Genomic DNA, 12,707 nt, shown 5'->3' on the forward strand with positions numbered 1-12,707 from the left:
CACCCAGGCATCAAGGATACTTCCCACTCTCCCCACTCAGATTCTGAGGGGGCTTGCTGGGCCGGTTACTGTGTAACTGTGTATGGAGGACCCTGGAGGCTGGACCCCAGTTCCCCTCTCCCCACAATTCCTATTGCCTCCATTTCTTTTGGGGGCCATTTCCCTCTGATTGCCATACAGGACACACGTAGGGATAGAACTAGCAATGAGAGGGGCTTCAGAAAGCTGAGTCCTTGATGGGGAGAAAACTTGAGGGGGAAGTTGTGCTGGGTCCTTACATGTGTTTGGATCCCTGGGGAAAAGGAGCTGGGGGCAGGGGAGCTTGAGGTGAGGGGCATGGATGGAGCCTCTGGATGGGCTGGGTGGGAATGGCCAGGACAAGCCTGGGACAACCCCAGAGGGAGTGAAAGCAACCCTGGGAATTCACGAACCCCACGAGGGCAGGCCTTCTTCTTTCATTCTGACCAAGGACTCACGGTGCTGGTTTCAGTCTTGGCTTCCAAGGGAATCTGATGCCTCGATTTTTGCATGAAGCCCCCCACCCCTCAGAGCCCCTGTGTGGCTGTGTATCCCCAAAGAACTCCTGCTCCCTCCAGATTCCTGGAGACAGCTCTAGGCCTCAGAGCCCCTGTGCATGACCATGTCTCCTCAGATGTTTCCTGTATCCTCAGCTCCCAGCCTTGGAGGCTTTCCCACTCCTCAGGGCTCTGCGCATGGCCATGTCTTCCAGGGGGTCCCTGTGCTCCACCTCCATGGCCCTGAATACCCTGTGGTATGATCCCTTCTCCCCAGAGGCCTCCTGTAACCCCCCATTCCTCGGAGCCTCTACCTGTGGCCATATTTGCCCGGGCTCCCCTGACCTCCACCCCTCCAGACCTTGGACCCTCATTTTCCCTTTGTCTTCTCAGCTTATCCTTTGGTTCCCCTGGGGCTATCTAGCTGCCCGGCCCCTGTGAGTTCGCCACATTTCCCCAGAGCTCCTCAGGCCCCTTTATCTCCTTGTATGTCCACAGCTCCTGTCCCCTCTGAGGCCTCTGTCCTCCCTCCTTTCCTTAGAGAGACCTGGGAAATTCTCCCCTCCCAGACAGACAGACACAGACAGACAGCATTTCAGAGAAAGGAGGTTTATTGGGCTTCAACGAGGGCGCAGATGTCTCCTTGTGGGGTGTCTAGTCAAGCAATGACTGGCTCTTAAGAGCCTTTCGCTTCCTTCTAGAGCCCCTCGGTCCCTCAGACCCACTTTATTTCTCTCTCGCTAGGTCATCCTTGTGCCGACAACCTCTTTTCATCTATTGGGCATATTTCTCTCTCTCTTCTTCATATCCCTCTATTATTCCCTTCTCTCCATCCTCCATAAATAAATAATTTAATTTTCCCTTCATAAATAATCCCCCCTCCCTGCCTCCAGTCATCCACCCAAACTCCCCCACATGTCTGTTCCCCCTCCATGTCTAGGGCTCGGCCCCCCCTAGACTGGTAGGACAGGTGAAGAGTTCTGGGAGGGAATTCTAGGCAGGCTTAAAATCCTCAGCCAAGCATCCGGGGTAGTTCAGGGAGGTGTGGTCCCCTGGGGTGCCTAGAATTCCTTCTTTTGGAAGCTCCAGGTGATGTGAGTGGGGAAGGCTTGAGACTGTTGGACTGGTCAAAGGAGAGATGTGGTGACCCCTGAAATGGTCAGAATGGAGGCAAAATAGGGAAAAGGCCTTGAAACCAATTTTTTTTTCTTTCTGGATTTTTCTACAGAGCAAAGGCTCCAAAGAAGACGCTACTGGGACTGAGGAGTAGGTGGGAGATGCCGTCTGTGTGAGTGGATAGCTGGTCTCCCTGGGTGAGCAGGAATACAGCCCCCTGGTACACCGAGTGCACCCAGGGTCCCTGTGGCCCTGGGCACACGGACTTCTGAGCGCTGAGGAGAGGCACATGGAAGGGGTACTGGGAGGAGAAGAGCTGGACCTCATGGGCCAGGTAGAGAGGAGTCGGGGTGGCCTTGGGGAAGCAGCCTTCCCCAGAGAAGACCACCTGGGAGTAGACGAAGTAGAGGCCACTGGTGGGGACCAGGAGGGAATTGTTGCTCAAAGAGAAGCCATGGCGGAGGAAGGCACGATCCGTGTTCGCTCTCCAGCGCAACGAGTTCTGGGTGCTGGGGTCTCCTAGGAAGAGCCATTGGGGATGGGGGTCAAAGACCTGGGGGTCAGAGGTCTCAATCCCTAAGGAAGCAGGTGCTGGACTGAGTTCCTAGGGGATGGTTAGGAGGACAGATGCCAGTGGGATGCCTCTGATTTGGGAGTTGGGGAAGTTGAGGGAGAGGTGGAGTAGATGCTTGGGTCCCTGAAGGGGGGTTAGGAGGAGAGCTGGGGGCTACATATCTGGGAGGTCAGGTGGATGTTTACCAACAAGGTGGGCGGCAGGTTTGAGGGTGTCTTGGGTGAAGTGCTTCTGGGGGTGCTGATGGGCAGTCCGGGCTGCTGAAGGTGACAGGCCAACACCAGGGAGCCCCTAAGGGAGAACAGAGTTGAGGGAGGCTCTAGGGCTGGACCAAGGTTCAGCTGGGCCTCCCCCACAGCCCCCATTCTCCTGCTGCCTCACCTGGGCCTCAGGCGGCAGGGCCAGCAGCAGCCCCAGAAGGAGGAGGAGGAGGGGGGTGCCGCACACCCTCGCGAGGTAGAGACGTCCAGATGGTGTCATGGGGAGAACCTGCAGAGAGAGAGACAGTGAGCGGGGCGGGGCGCTGCGGAAGACAGGCCTCCTGCCCGCGGAGACAGCCACCACGAGACACAGGGCGAGAGACAGAGAAGGGGACAAGATGCAGTCAGGGAAACCCCGAGGTGAGCAGGGGGAGACAGAAAGAGAAACAGAGCAGAGAAGGGAACAGAGAAGGGTCGCGGCAGAAACAGAAAATGTGTGAAAGAGGCAGAGAGAAGGAGACTGACAGACGGAGCATCAGAGAGAGGGGGAACAAACCAAAACCAAACCCACCGAGGCCCAGGCCCAGGCAGGAGTGCAGGAGGGGCCGGGGTGCACGCTGAGGGGCCGAACGCCTGCCCAGGGAAGGAGTCCGCCGCCTGGGCAGCCCAAGGAGATGGGGCCGGAGAGTCTCACCTGCTGTGCAGGGCCCCTGGGCTGGGACGCCTGGGTCCCTTTATAGAGGAAGCGGCAGTGGCAGCGTGGCAGGCGGCGGGCGGGTTCTAGGCCGGGGCTGGGGCCCGGGGAAGCCCCCAGGGCTTAGAAGATGCTGCTGTTTCAGTCGAAGGCAGGAAAGGCTGAGGCCTAGGAGAGAACCGCAGGCTGGGGGCTCAGATGACTGAGTTCTGGGAAAGGGAGTGGGGTCAGGGGAACCGTGAGCTGGGAGGGCCAGGGAACAGGGTCAGGCTTAGGAGTTCCTGAGAAGGGACAGTCAATTCGGGGGAGGAGAAGGGGGAGCAGCTGGGGTGTGGGCTGGAGGCCTGGTTCCCTGAAGAGTGATTATATATAACACCTCTGCACCCTTGGCTGATTACAGGCTTCTCTCTGGGCCCATTTCCTTCTCTGTACCCCCGTTCTTGTCCCAAATGGTTCAAATCACACTTATCCCAGTATGTGTACTTTCCAGGTCCTCTGGCTGGTTTCCTATCAAGAAGTTCCATTATATACCCCTGTGCCTGGGACATCCTGGTTTATGCCTGCTGTCCTGGTGAAAATATTCTTGGAGCCCCTTTCGCTCTCAAAAGTGTCCTGGTTTGGAAGATAAGTGTCATGGTTCCCTACCCAGGGGTGAGGCCACGCACTCATGTATGCTGAGGTGTCATCTCACTCCTGAGGATGCCCTCCACCTCATCCTGAGCTTAGGGGCCCCCAAAGATCAGATTTATATAACCCCAAACACACGCCAGGATCCAGGAATGTGGGGGACAACTTCCGGAGTTCTCTACCGGGGAAGCTTTGGAATTCCACACAGGAAGATCTTAAGAGTGGTGACCTAGGGTGGGGTGGCAACAGCTAAGGGACTTAGCATTTGCAGAGTCAATACATCATTTTTTTTTTATTGAGGTAACACTGGTTTATAACATTATATCAATTTCAAGCGTACATCATTACATTTCGACTTCTGTATAGACTGCATCATGTTCACCACCAACAGTCTAGCTGCCATGAGTCAATACACTTTTAAAATCATGAAGGATTTCCCCCTTTTACTGATATAGAACTTAGGTGCAGTGAGGTGTGCACACCTCCTAAGTGACAGCCTGATGAACTTTTCCACCTGTGTATAGCCATGTAGCCACCAGCTAGTCCAACATATTATCAGGTCCCCAGAAGGTTCTCTCGTGCCCCCTCTGAGCTGATACCCTCCAAAGATAACCAACCACTTTCTGACCTCTACTATCATAGATTAGTTCTTCCTGCTTTTGAACTTCATATAAATGAAATCACACAGAATGTACTCGTTTGTGTTTGGCTTCTTTCACTTGGCATTATGTTTGTGCGATTCATCTATGTGGTTGCACATATCAGTAGTGTTTTTTAAAATTGCAATGTAATATTCTATTATATTTATCCATTCTTCTACTGATGGGCATTTGGTTTGTTTCTATTTTTTGGCTAATATGAAAAACGCTGATATGAACATTCTTGAACATGAGCCAGTTTTCACTTAGCTTGTAAGTTGCAGGTTTAAAACAACAAGGTTTCTAAAGATGATTTTATTCACGTTTCATAAGATTGAGGAAATAACAATTGGCCACCTCAAATATCATTATTACTCTTACTGATGTTGTTATGCTTTCATTTGGAGGGTTTTGGAGGGGCTGGTGCTGAGGATAGTGGTGATGGAGGCTAAAGTCCTCCCATGTTGCACTGGGCACATTGCTGCTCTCCTTTGGCACAGAGTTCCCAAAGGGTCTTGGGGTCCTGTGGCACAGAATTACCATTCAGGGTGTATATAAGCTATTTCTCCTATTTTTCTCCTCCTACTTGAGGCCCTGCAACTTTGCCTTTCATGCCTTACTAGTCTTATCTGTTATTACTTTTCATTCTCATTCCATCTCTTTAGCTTTCTCTCTATTCCACAAACATTTACTGAGCACCTTGTACAAGGACACAGATGTGAAAGACAGTCTGCTGACCTCCAGGAGCTCAAAGACCAGTGTGCTAAGTTATCAGATAATTACAGTAAAGTGTGATAAGTTCCATGACACTGGGCTTATGGCAGCTCATAGAAAAGCCATCAAACTTTGGCCTGGGGAAGAGGTGATTCAGGCATCAAGTACTGAGCAAAGAAGATGGTGAGGAAAGTTCCAGATGGAAGAAATAGTCTGTGCAAAGACTGGAGGTAAAAGAGACTATGAAGTCTGCTGAGATGTGCAACTGGGTACAAACAGAAGGAGCAGAGATGAGGCTTGGGAGGTGAGCTGAGAACACATCCTGAGGGGTTGAAAACCAAAAAAAGAAGTTTGGATTTCATTCTAATTATAATGAGGAGCCACCAAAAATTTTAAGTGAGAGAGGGACCCATGCAGATTAGTATACTAGAAAAATGAGCAAGCTACGTGAAGAATGGATTGGGGTATGGGAATTGCGGGGCGAGGGGGGAAACTGGAAGTTTGAATACCAGTTAGGAGAGTTTTGCAATAAACCAGCAAGGAGATGACAAGAGCCTGCATTTATATCGAGGCAGCAGCAGGAGAATGGAAAAGAAGAGTTTCTAGGCAAAATCTACTGGTTTGGAGGCTGACCAGATGTGATGGAAGAAGAGCAGTCACAGACGCCCCTTTTAAATATCTTGGCCTGTATCTTGGCTGCTTCTTATTCTTTTAACTTGACTATGTCTTGTGTCACTGTTGGTTTCCCTCTTGGTGCCTGCTCCTTTCCTTTTCTCTGTGTCCCTCTTTCTCCGTGGGTCTCTTTTTCTTTCTGTTGTCTCTTTCTGCCTCTCTAATGGTAGGAGCTGATGGACTGAGAGAACTCAGCTATATTAAAATATAAAATGGTGTTGTAATTAGCAGTGAGAAACAGAGAGAATGGGAGAGACTTAGGTCAGAGAGGAAGACTGTGGAATTGAGGGACAAAAAGGGGAAGGTGAGAAGGAGTGATGGGGAGACATGAGAGACAGAGAGGAAGGAAGGGCAAGAACTGGGCTGAGGCTCTGTGTCACGGGCGTTTACGATGTGCTGAAGGATGCTCCTTGAGATGGGCCAATCTTGGTTTCAATCTCAGTTTCGGAGGTTGTGTGAAATTCGGTTTCTTTCTTGAGGAGACCAACAGTTGGTTTGGGGCTTTCCCTGGGTGGGAGGGGTGATGACTGGAGTCTTGTGCCCCAAACTCAGGGACATACAGTCTCTATAGTGGTCTCTGTGGAGAAACCAACGAAATCTCTGAGGCCTCCAACTGAGGCTGAAATGACATTAGCCTCAAATTTGAACTTGCCTCAAAACCTAAATGGGTTTTAATACCAACTTTGACCCTAACCCAAATTTAACCTCAACCCAAATCACAACTCAGACTCAACCCTAACCTCAAATCTAAACACATCCCAATAAGTGAATCCTCAACTAAAACTTATCCTCTAAACTAACCCAACCCTGATTCTAGAGCTAATCTTGACTCATCCCCATTCCTAACTTTATAATTAAACCTGACTCTAAATGTAAGTCCAATCTGAGCCACAAACCTAAAGTTGAGCTTTATACTGCTTTATTCCATTATCTATCCTTCCCTCCATTTAATAAGTATTTATTGAATTCCTACTATGTACTTATCTATCCTTCCCTCCATTTAATAAGTATTTTTTGAATTCCTACTATGTGCTGGGCACTGTTCTATAGCGGCAATCAAGTCAGACAAGGTTCCGGCACTCATGGGGCTTACATGCTAGTGAGGCAAGGCAAAAAAGAAATACACTGAAGAAGAAATCAGTAAGTAGTGCTATGAGGAAATAAGATAGGGCACGTGATAAGAATGGCTGAGAACTACTTTAGACACAGTAGTCAGGAAAGTCCTCCCTGAGGAAGTGGCATTTAAGCTGAGACCCAAATGACAAGTAAGAGTGATTGGGTGAAGGTCTGGGGGAGAAGCATTCCAGGCAAAGGGAAGAGCTACTGCAAATGCTGGAAGGTGGACATGAGCTGGGGGTGTTGAGGAACAGAAAGGGGGCCAGTGTGGCTGGAGCAGAGAGAGTGGGAGAGGGGTGGGAGATTAGGTCAGAGAGGAGGGCAGGGGCCAAGCAAGGAGAAGTAAAACATCTGGATTTTAATCAACCATGGGAAGTGTTGGAGGGTGTCAGTGTGTGTGTACATGTGAGAGAAAGAGATAGGTGTGAGGCAGAGGTGATTGGATTTATGCTTTTAAAAAATCATTGTGGCTCCTGTGCTTAGACTGGACTGCAGGGGCAAGATTGAAAGCTGGGACACCAGTTAGCAGGCAGTTGCAGTAGTCTTGGAGAGAAGATGATGGCAGCCATGAAGACAGAGAGACGCAGATAAATTTGGGATATAATGGGATATATTTCAGGGGTAGAATTGACAGAACTAGATGACGGATTAGATGGATGGGGAGGGCATGGAAGATGGGGAGACTGGGAGAAAAGCAGGATTCTGATGGGGTGGGAGAACCAAGAGTTCAATCAATTTTGGATGCGTTAAGTCTAAATCTACTGGACAGACATGCACATGGAAATGTCACTTGGCAGCTGGATATGAGTCTGCATTTCAGAGGCAAAGTCAGAACTAGAAAGAGAACAGTGGGAGTCGTCAACATGAAGATGGCATTTAAAGCCATGGAACTGGAAGAGATACCTTATCTTGTGCATCCCCCTAAGACGCCTTCAACGATTTCCCTCACAATAAATGCAATGTGTCTAAATTCCTGAAGCAGCAGCCTCTTGCTTCCAGAACCAAACCCTCCAGACTTTGTCTTCTTCTCCAGAACTCTCACTGGGATTTAACCTCCTGGATGTGATTCCCTACCCCACAACGGATGCTTCTACCAGTCCATTTCACAATATTCTGTGTAACTCCTCATGTACTCAAACCCTCTATTTCATTTTTGAAAGCATCTTCCTTTGGCACTTTGAAACCCAGCTTTTCCCTAAGGATGCTCCTTCTTTCTTTGGTGAAGGCTGCTCTTTCTTCCACCACCATCACTAGGGGCAGGGGGCAGAGGAGAGGCCACTATTCTGTCTCCTCTCTGCATAACTGATAACCTCTTCCTCCTCTCTTGGAGCCCATGCCTTTTGCATTTGCCATGCTCTTCCGGTCTTCACAGCACAATCTTCTCCACCAACATCTCTACCATGCACTTAACAACTTGTATATCCAGCTCAGTTTCTCTCCATATCTCATCCTCTATCATCATCTTTAGTGACTTCAAAACCACACCGATCAGATGAGTCTTACACTCTGGCTTCTCAGTGCTTCAACTTGCTCAACTCCAAGAGCTTTACAGCCTCTTTCTCTGCTCCACTTTAGCCACCCATGAGCAAGGTGGTACCTCAAACCTCAGCATCACTTGGAAGGGCTACACCTTTGAGATCTTGAACTCTGAATTTTCCCTCATCACAACCACCCATCTTTCATATCTCCTTCTCTCTCCCTCCCATCAAATCAGTTCTTCATTCTCACCAAGACTTCCAATTCCTTCTTCCTTCCTTGTTTTGCTTGTCTATTTGGTTTAACTTGTACTGTATGGTCAAAAATTTCATCTGCTTTCGCTAGTACTTTAGAATCACTTATCTATCTGATTTTCTACCAAGACGACTTTGAAAAACGTGATTTGGGTAAACTCAATGGTCTCATTCTTGGTCTTTCTCCTAGGCTGCCAAGCACTGCAGGAGAGAGTCATGTTACCCTAAGAGGCCTACTACCAATCCTGGCCATCTAACCTTGGAGAGCTCTCAGTGTTCATTCATTCATTCATTCATTCATTCATTTATTTATTTATTTATTTGTGAGGAAGATCAGCCCTGAGCTAACATCCATACTAATCCTCCTCTTTTCGCTGAGGAAGACCGGCTCTGAGCTAACATCTATTGCCAATCCTCCTCCTTTTTTTTGTTCCCCTAAAGCCCTGGTAGATAGTTGTATGTCATAGTTGCACATCCTTCTAGTTGCTGTATGTGGGACGCGGCCTCAGCATGGCCGGAGAAGCAGTGCGTTGGTGCGCACCCAGGATCCGAACCCGGGCCGCCAGTAGTAGAGCGCATGCACTTAACCGCTAAGCCACGAGGCCGGCCCTCAGTGTTCCTTAATCCTGCTTTGGTGAGTCCGTTAGACTCCTGCAGGTGATGTTCTAAATCTCCATGTCTATGACACCCTCCATCTTACCTCTTTACTCTCAGTTGATGATGCTGTCAGCTATTTTATTGAGCTTAAGGTCATCCAAGGTGGATCTCTTTACTTCCTTCTTTTCCCTCCACTTTGTTTCATCTTTCCTTTCTTCTTGACTCAGGATTCTTTCTCCTGCCCAAGGCTGATCCTTTGGACTCTGTATCCCACTTCCTCTGTCTTTACTATATTCTTTCGCCCCTTATGTTTTCAGTATCTCTCTCTCTTCATGAGCCTTCCCTTCATTCTACATACTCAATTTTACTTCTTCTTCTTCTTTTTTTTTTGTGACGAAGATGAGCCCTGAGCTAACATCCAATGCCAATCCTCCTCCTTTTTGCTGAGGAAGATTGGCCCTGGGCTAACATCCACGCCCATCTTCCTCCACTTTATATGGCATGCTGCCACAACATGGCTTGACAACCAGTGCGTCAGTGTGAGCCCGGACCTGCGAACCCTGGGCCGCGGCAGCGTAGTGTGCACACTTAACTGCTGTGCCACAGGGCCGGTCCCTCAATTTTATTTCTTGAAAATAAAAAATCATTCCCTGGACTCTCTTTCTCCCCCAAATGTCCATTCCATCTCTCACCTTCCTTTTCTGTGTGATGTCTCGAGACCAGCCCCCTTAACTACTTTTTCGGGAACTAGTAAAATTTTCCTCATCTGTAAAATCTGTGGGTTGAACTAGAGATGATTCTTAGCTATCTTCTGTATTTACCATTCTATGACTTTGTACCCACCGCCTCCCTTTCCTCACCTCCTACTCATTCCTCAACCCATGTAAAGTGATTTCTGCCCCTCTGGTAAGTGGAAACTGTTTTCTCAAAATTTGTAATCGTCTAGTTCCTGAACCCAAAGGATCTTTTCAACCCTCCCCTGCCAGACCTCTTTGAAGCATTAGACGCAGCCGCCTAGGCTCTGCTTGGCACACCCCTCCCTTGTCCTACTTCTGACTGCTCTCCCAACCTCTCTCCTTTACTGGTTCCTCTTCTTTGATCATCCTCAGGGGTCTGCTGATCACCCCCTCTCTTGGTGATCCTGTCCACTCAGAGGCTCAATCTCCACTGGGAATGGAACAATGCCCAAATCTATCCCTTCAGCTCAAACTTCTCTCTCGAGCTCTAGATCTGCTTGCCAGAAATCTCCACTTGAGTGTCATGCTAGCACCTCAAACTCAGCAGGTCTTCTTCAAGCACTTTATTACTTCAAGCAGGTGCACCTCCCATTATTACCTGTAGTTGTTACTTGTACATTGTTTGCCTCATTAGACTACAAGTTCTATGAGGGCAGTGACTATTTCATTTATACCCACTATCTAGCAGAGTGCCCCACTCCTATAAGGTTGCTTAATAAAAATTTATAGATCGTCTGAAATTAGCTTATCTTTCCCCTCAGCCACGCATCTCCTCCTTGGTTTAGGGCATTATCATCTTTCCAATCCCCTCAGCTCAAGATTTGGAGTCACCTAAGACTCCTCTTCCCTCACTCCCAGGGCCCAATCAGTTGTCATGTCCTAATGACTTATCCTCTCAAAGTTTATGAAATCTGTTCCCTCCTTTAATGCCATTTGGAGTTATTGGGACCTAAGTACAAAGTACACGAGTTTTGGAGTAAGATGAGTTTAATGCTAATTCCACTACTTTCTAGCTGTGTGGCCTTAGGCAAGTTACAGTAGGTTTATGAGCCTCAGTTTCCTCATCTTTGTAATGGAGATCCACCACCACCTTTTGGACAGTTGTTGGCAGGATTACTGATGCTAGGTAAAGGGCTTGACATGGTTAACACATAGTAGGTGTTCAAAGAGTGAGAGCTGTTTTCTTCTTTACTCCTTGTCTGTACTCCCACAGCACTTTCCTGTCCTCCCTCTTCTTCACAGTTGTCACAGTGCCACTGCCCACAGATGAAGTCCAAATCCTTTGCCTTGGCATTCTGCAGTCCTTTCTTCAACACATGCTCCCTCACACCTGTACTTCATCTACCTCAGGACACTCAACTTTTCCTCAACATACTCTGTGTTTTCTGACTCCTGGCCTCTGCTCAAGCCACTTCATTTAACTCTGGAGCCCTTCCATCCACCTCCACCCACAGAAATCCTACCCATTCATCAGCACCAGCTCAAATGCTCTCTCCCTTTTCAGAGACCTCGTGTGCTTTCAGATGGAGTTCACCGCCCCCTTTTCTAAATCTGCTGTACCTTACTCTAACGTCTACTCAGCTTGCCTTGAATCACGGTCAGTTAGCTATGGGCCTGCCTCTCCTACTGGAATGTAAACTTGAAACAAAGTTTGTATTTATCTTTAGGCTACTGGAGGCTTCGTTGAACTGCACTGAATAGAGTCCCTTCCAGATCCTTTTTCTAACTTAACTCAAACCTGCCCCAACCCCAGTCCCCCAAATAACACACCCCAATCTCACTAATCTTGCTCCCAATCGTGTTTCTCTAACTGAACCCCACTGCATCCTCCCTGAGGATCAATTCCTCGTTCCAGCTCTAGAGAGCAGATACGCACACTTCCACTTCCCCAGGGTTTCATGGTAGGCACTGAGTCATCCCTTGGGGATCCCAGGGCCCCCTCCCTGCCCCCACCGTGCTGGACAGGATGCCTGCTGCCTGGCCCCAGGGGGTCAGAGGAAGCCAGGGCCTCTAGGGCTCAGTATTTTTATCAGCCTAGGAAACAAGAGACACAGAAGCGGAAACGGTGTGGTCAGAGAAAGTGAACAGCCCTCATCTCAGGGGAACCCCCAACAGGGCTGGGGGCCCGACACCACGGAGGGATGTTGAAAAGAGGGAGGTCTAGGGGGCCAGGTATTGGCTTATTTTGCTTTGGTTTTATGTAACTCTTGCAGGAGGGAAATGATGTGCTTAAAAACCAGAGAAAATTCTCCCGGGTGGAGGAGCAAATCTGGACACCAAAGTTTGCTGCTGCTTACCTCTCAACCCCCAGCTTAGGGATCCTAACCCCAACTCCCCCCAACTCCAACCCGGGCTCTTTGCATGCCACTTCCGAAATCTCCGGCCTGTGAGAGGAACCGGACGCCTGGGTTGCTCACAGCTCACAGTCTCTTCTCTGAATCACAGCAGCTTCCTCTCACAGGATCTTTCTCATCAGTCCCTCCTCCTCCTGCCCCCTGAACATCTGTCTGGTCCCTCAGAGGCCTTGGGCCTCTTGGCTCTCTGTCTTCTCTGAGGGTCTCATGCCTACCCCATGTTCCCATGCTTCCAGAGGCTCCTCCTCCCTGTCCCCTACCGCCCTCCACTTCTACTCCTGGGACTCTCCTGTGTAGACTGGGGTTCCAAACACGAAAAATAAGTTTCTGATCATAAGACTCTCTGATATAACCACGTGCAGGCTGTGCACACAGCAGAGCATGCCTGCACTGTCCTTTCAGTCCTGCCCTTTCTTTTCGCCA

At 49.1% G+C, this 12,707-nt stretch overlaps 1 protein-coding gene across 3 annotated transcripts; it reads right to left on the bottom strand.

The window, feature by feature from the left end:
• Positions 1-1,455: 1,455 nt before the first annotated feature.
• On the bottom strand, positions 1,456-3,334 carry LTA (lymphotoxin alpha). Of its 3 annotated transcripts, none has more exons than XM_058553982.1 (4): positions 3,100-3,334; positions 2,587-2,694; positions 2,391-2,496; positions 1,456-2,150 (listed from the first exon to the last, which is right to left on the bottom strand). In XM_058553982.1, the coding sequence occupies exons 2-4, from the start codon at positions 2,683-2,685 to the stop codon at positions 1,738-1,740; spliced, it is 618 nt and encodes a 205-aa protein (XP_058409965.1). In that variant the 5' UTR covers positions 2,686-2,694; positions 3,100-3,334; the 3' UTR covers positions 1,456-1,737. The 3 variants fall into 3 exon arrangements, with proteins under 3 accessions (XP_058409965.1, XP_058409964.1, XP_058409966.1); XM_058553981.1 differs by having other exon boundaries at positions 2,977-3,334; XM_058553983.1 differs by lacking the exon at positions 3,100-3,334 and having other exon boundaries at positions 2,587-2,766.
• Between the last annotated feature and the right edge of the window lie 9,373 nt (positions 3,335-12,707).

Source organism: Diceros bicornis, chromosome 14, assembly GCF_020826845.1.
Source record: "Diceros bicornis minor isolate mBicDic1 chromosome 14, mDicBic1.mat.cur, whole genome shotgun sequence".
Taxonomy (NCBI): Eukaryota; Metazoa; Chordata; class Mammalia; order Perissodactyla; family Rhinocerotidae; genus Diceros; species Diceros bicornis.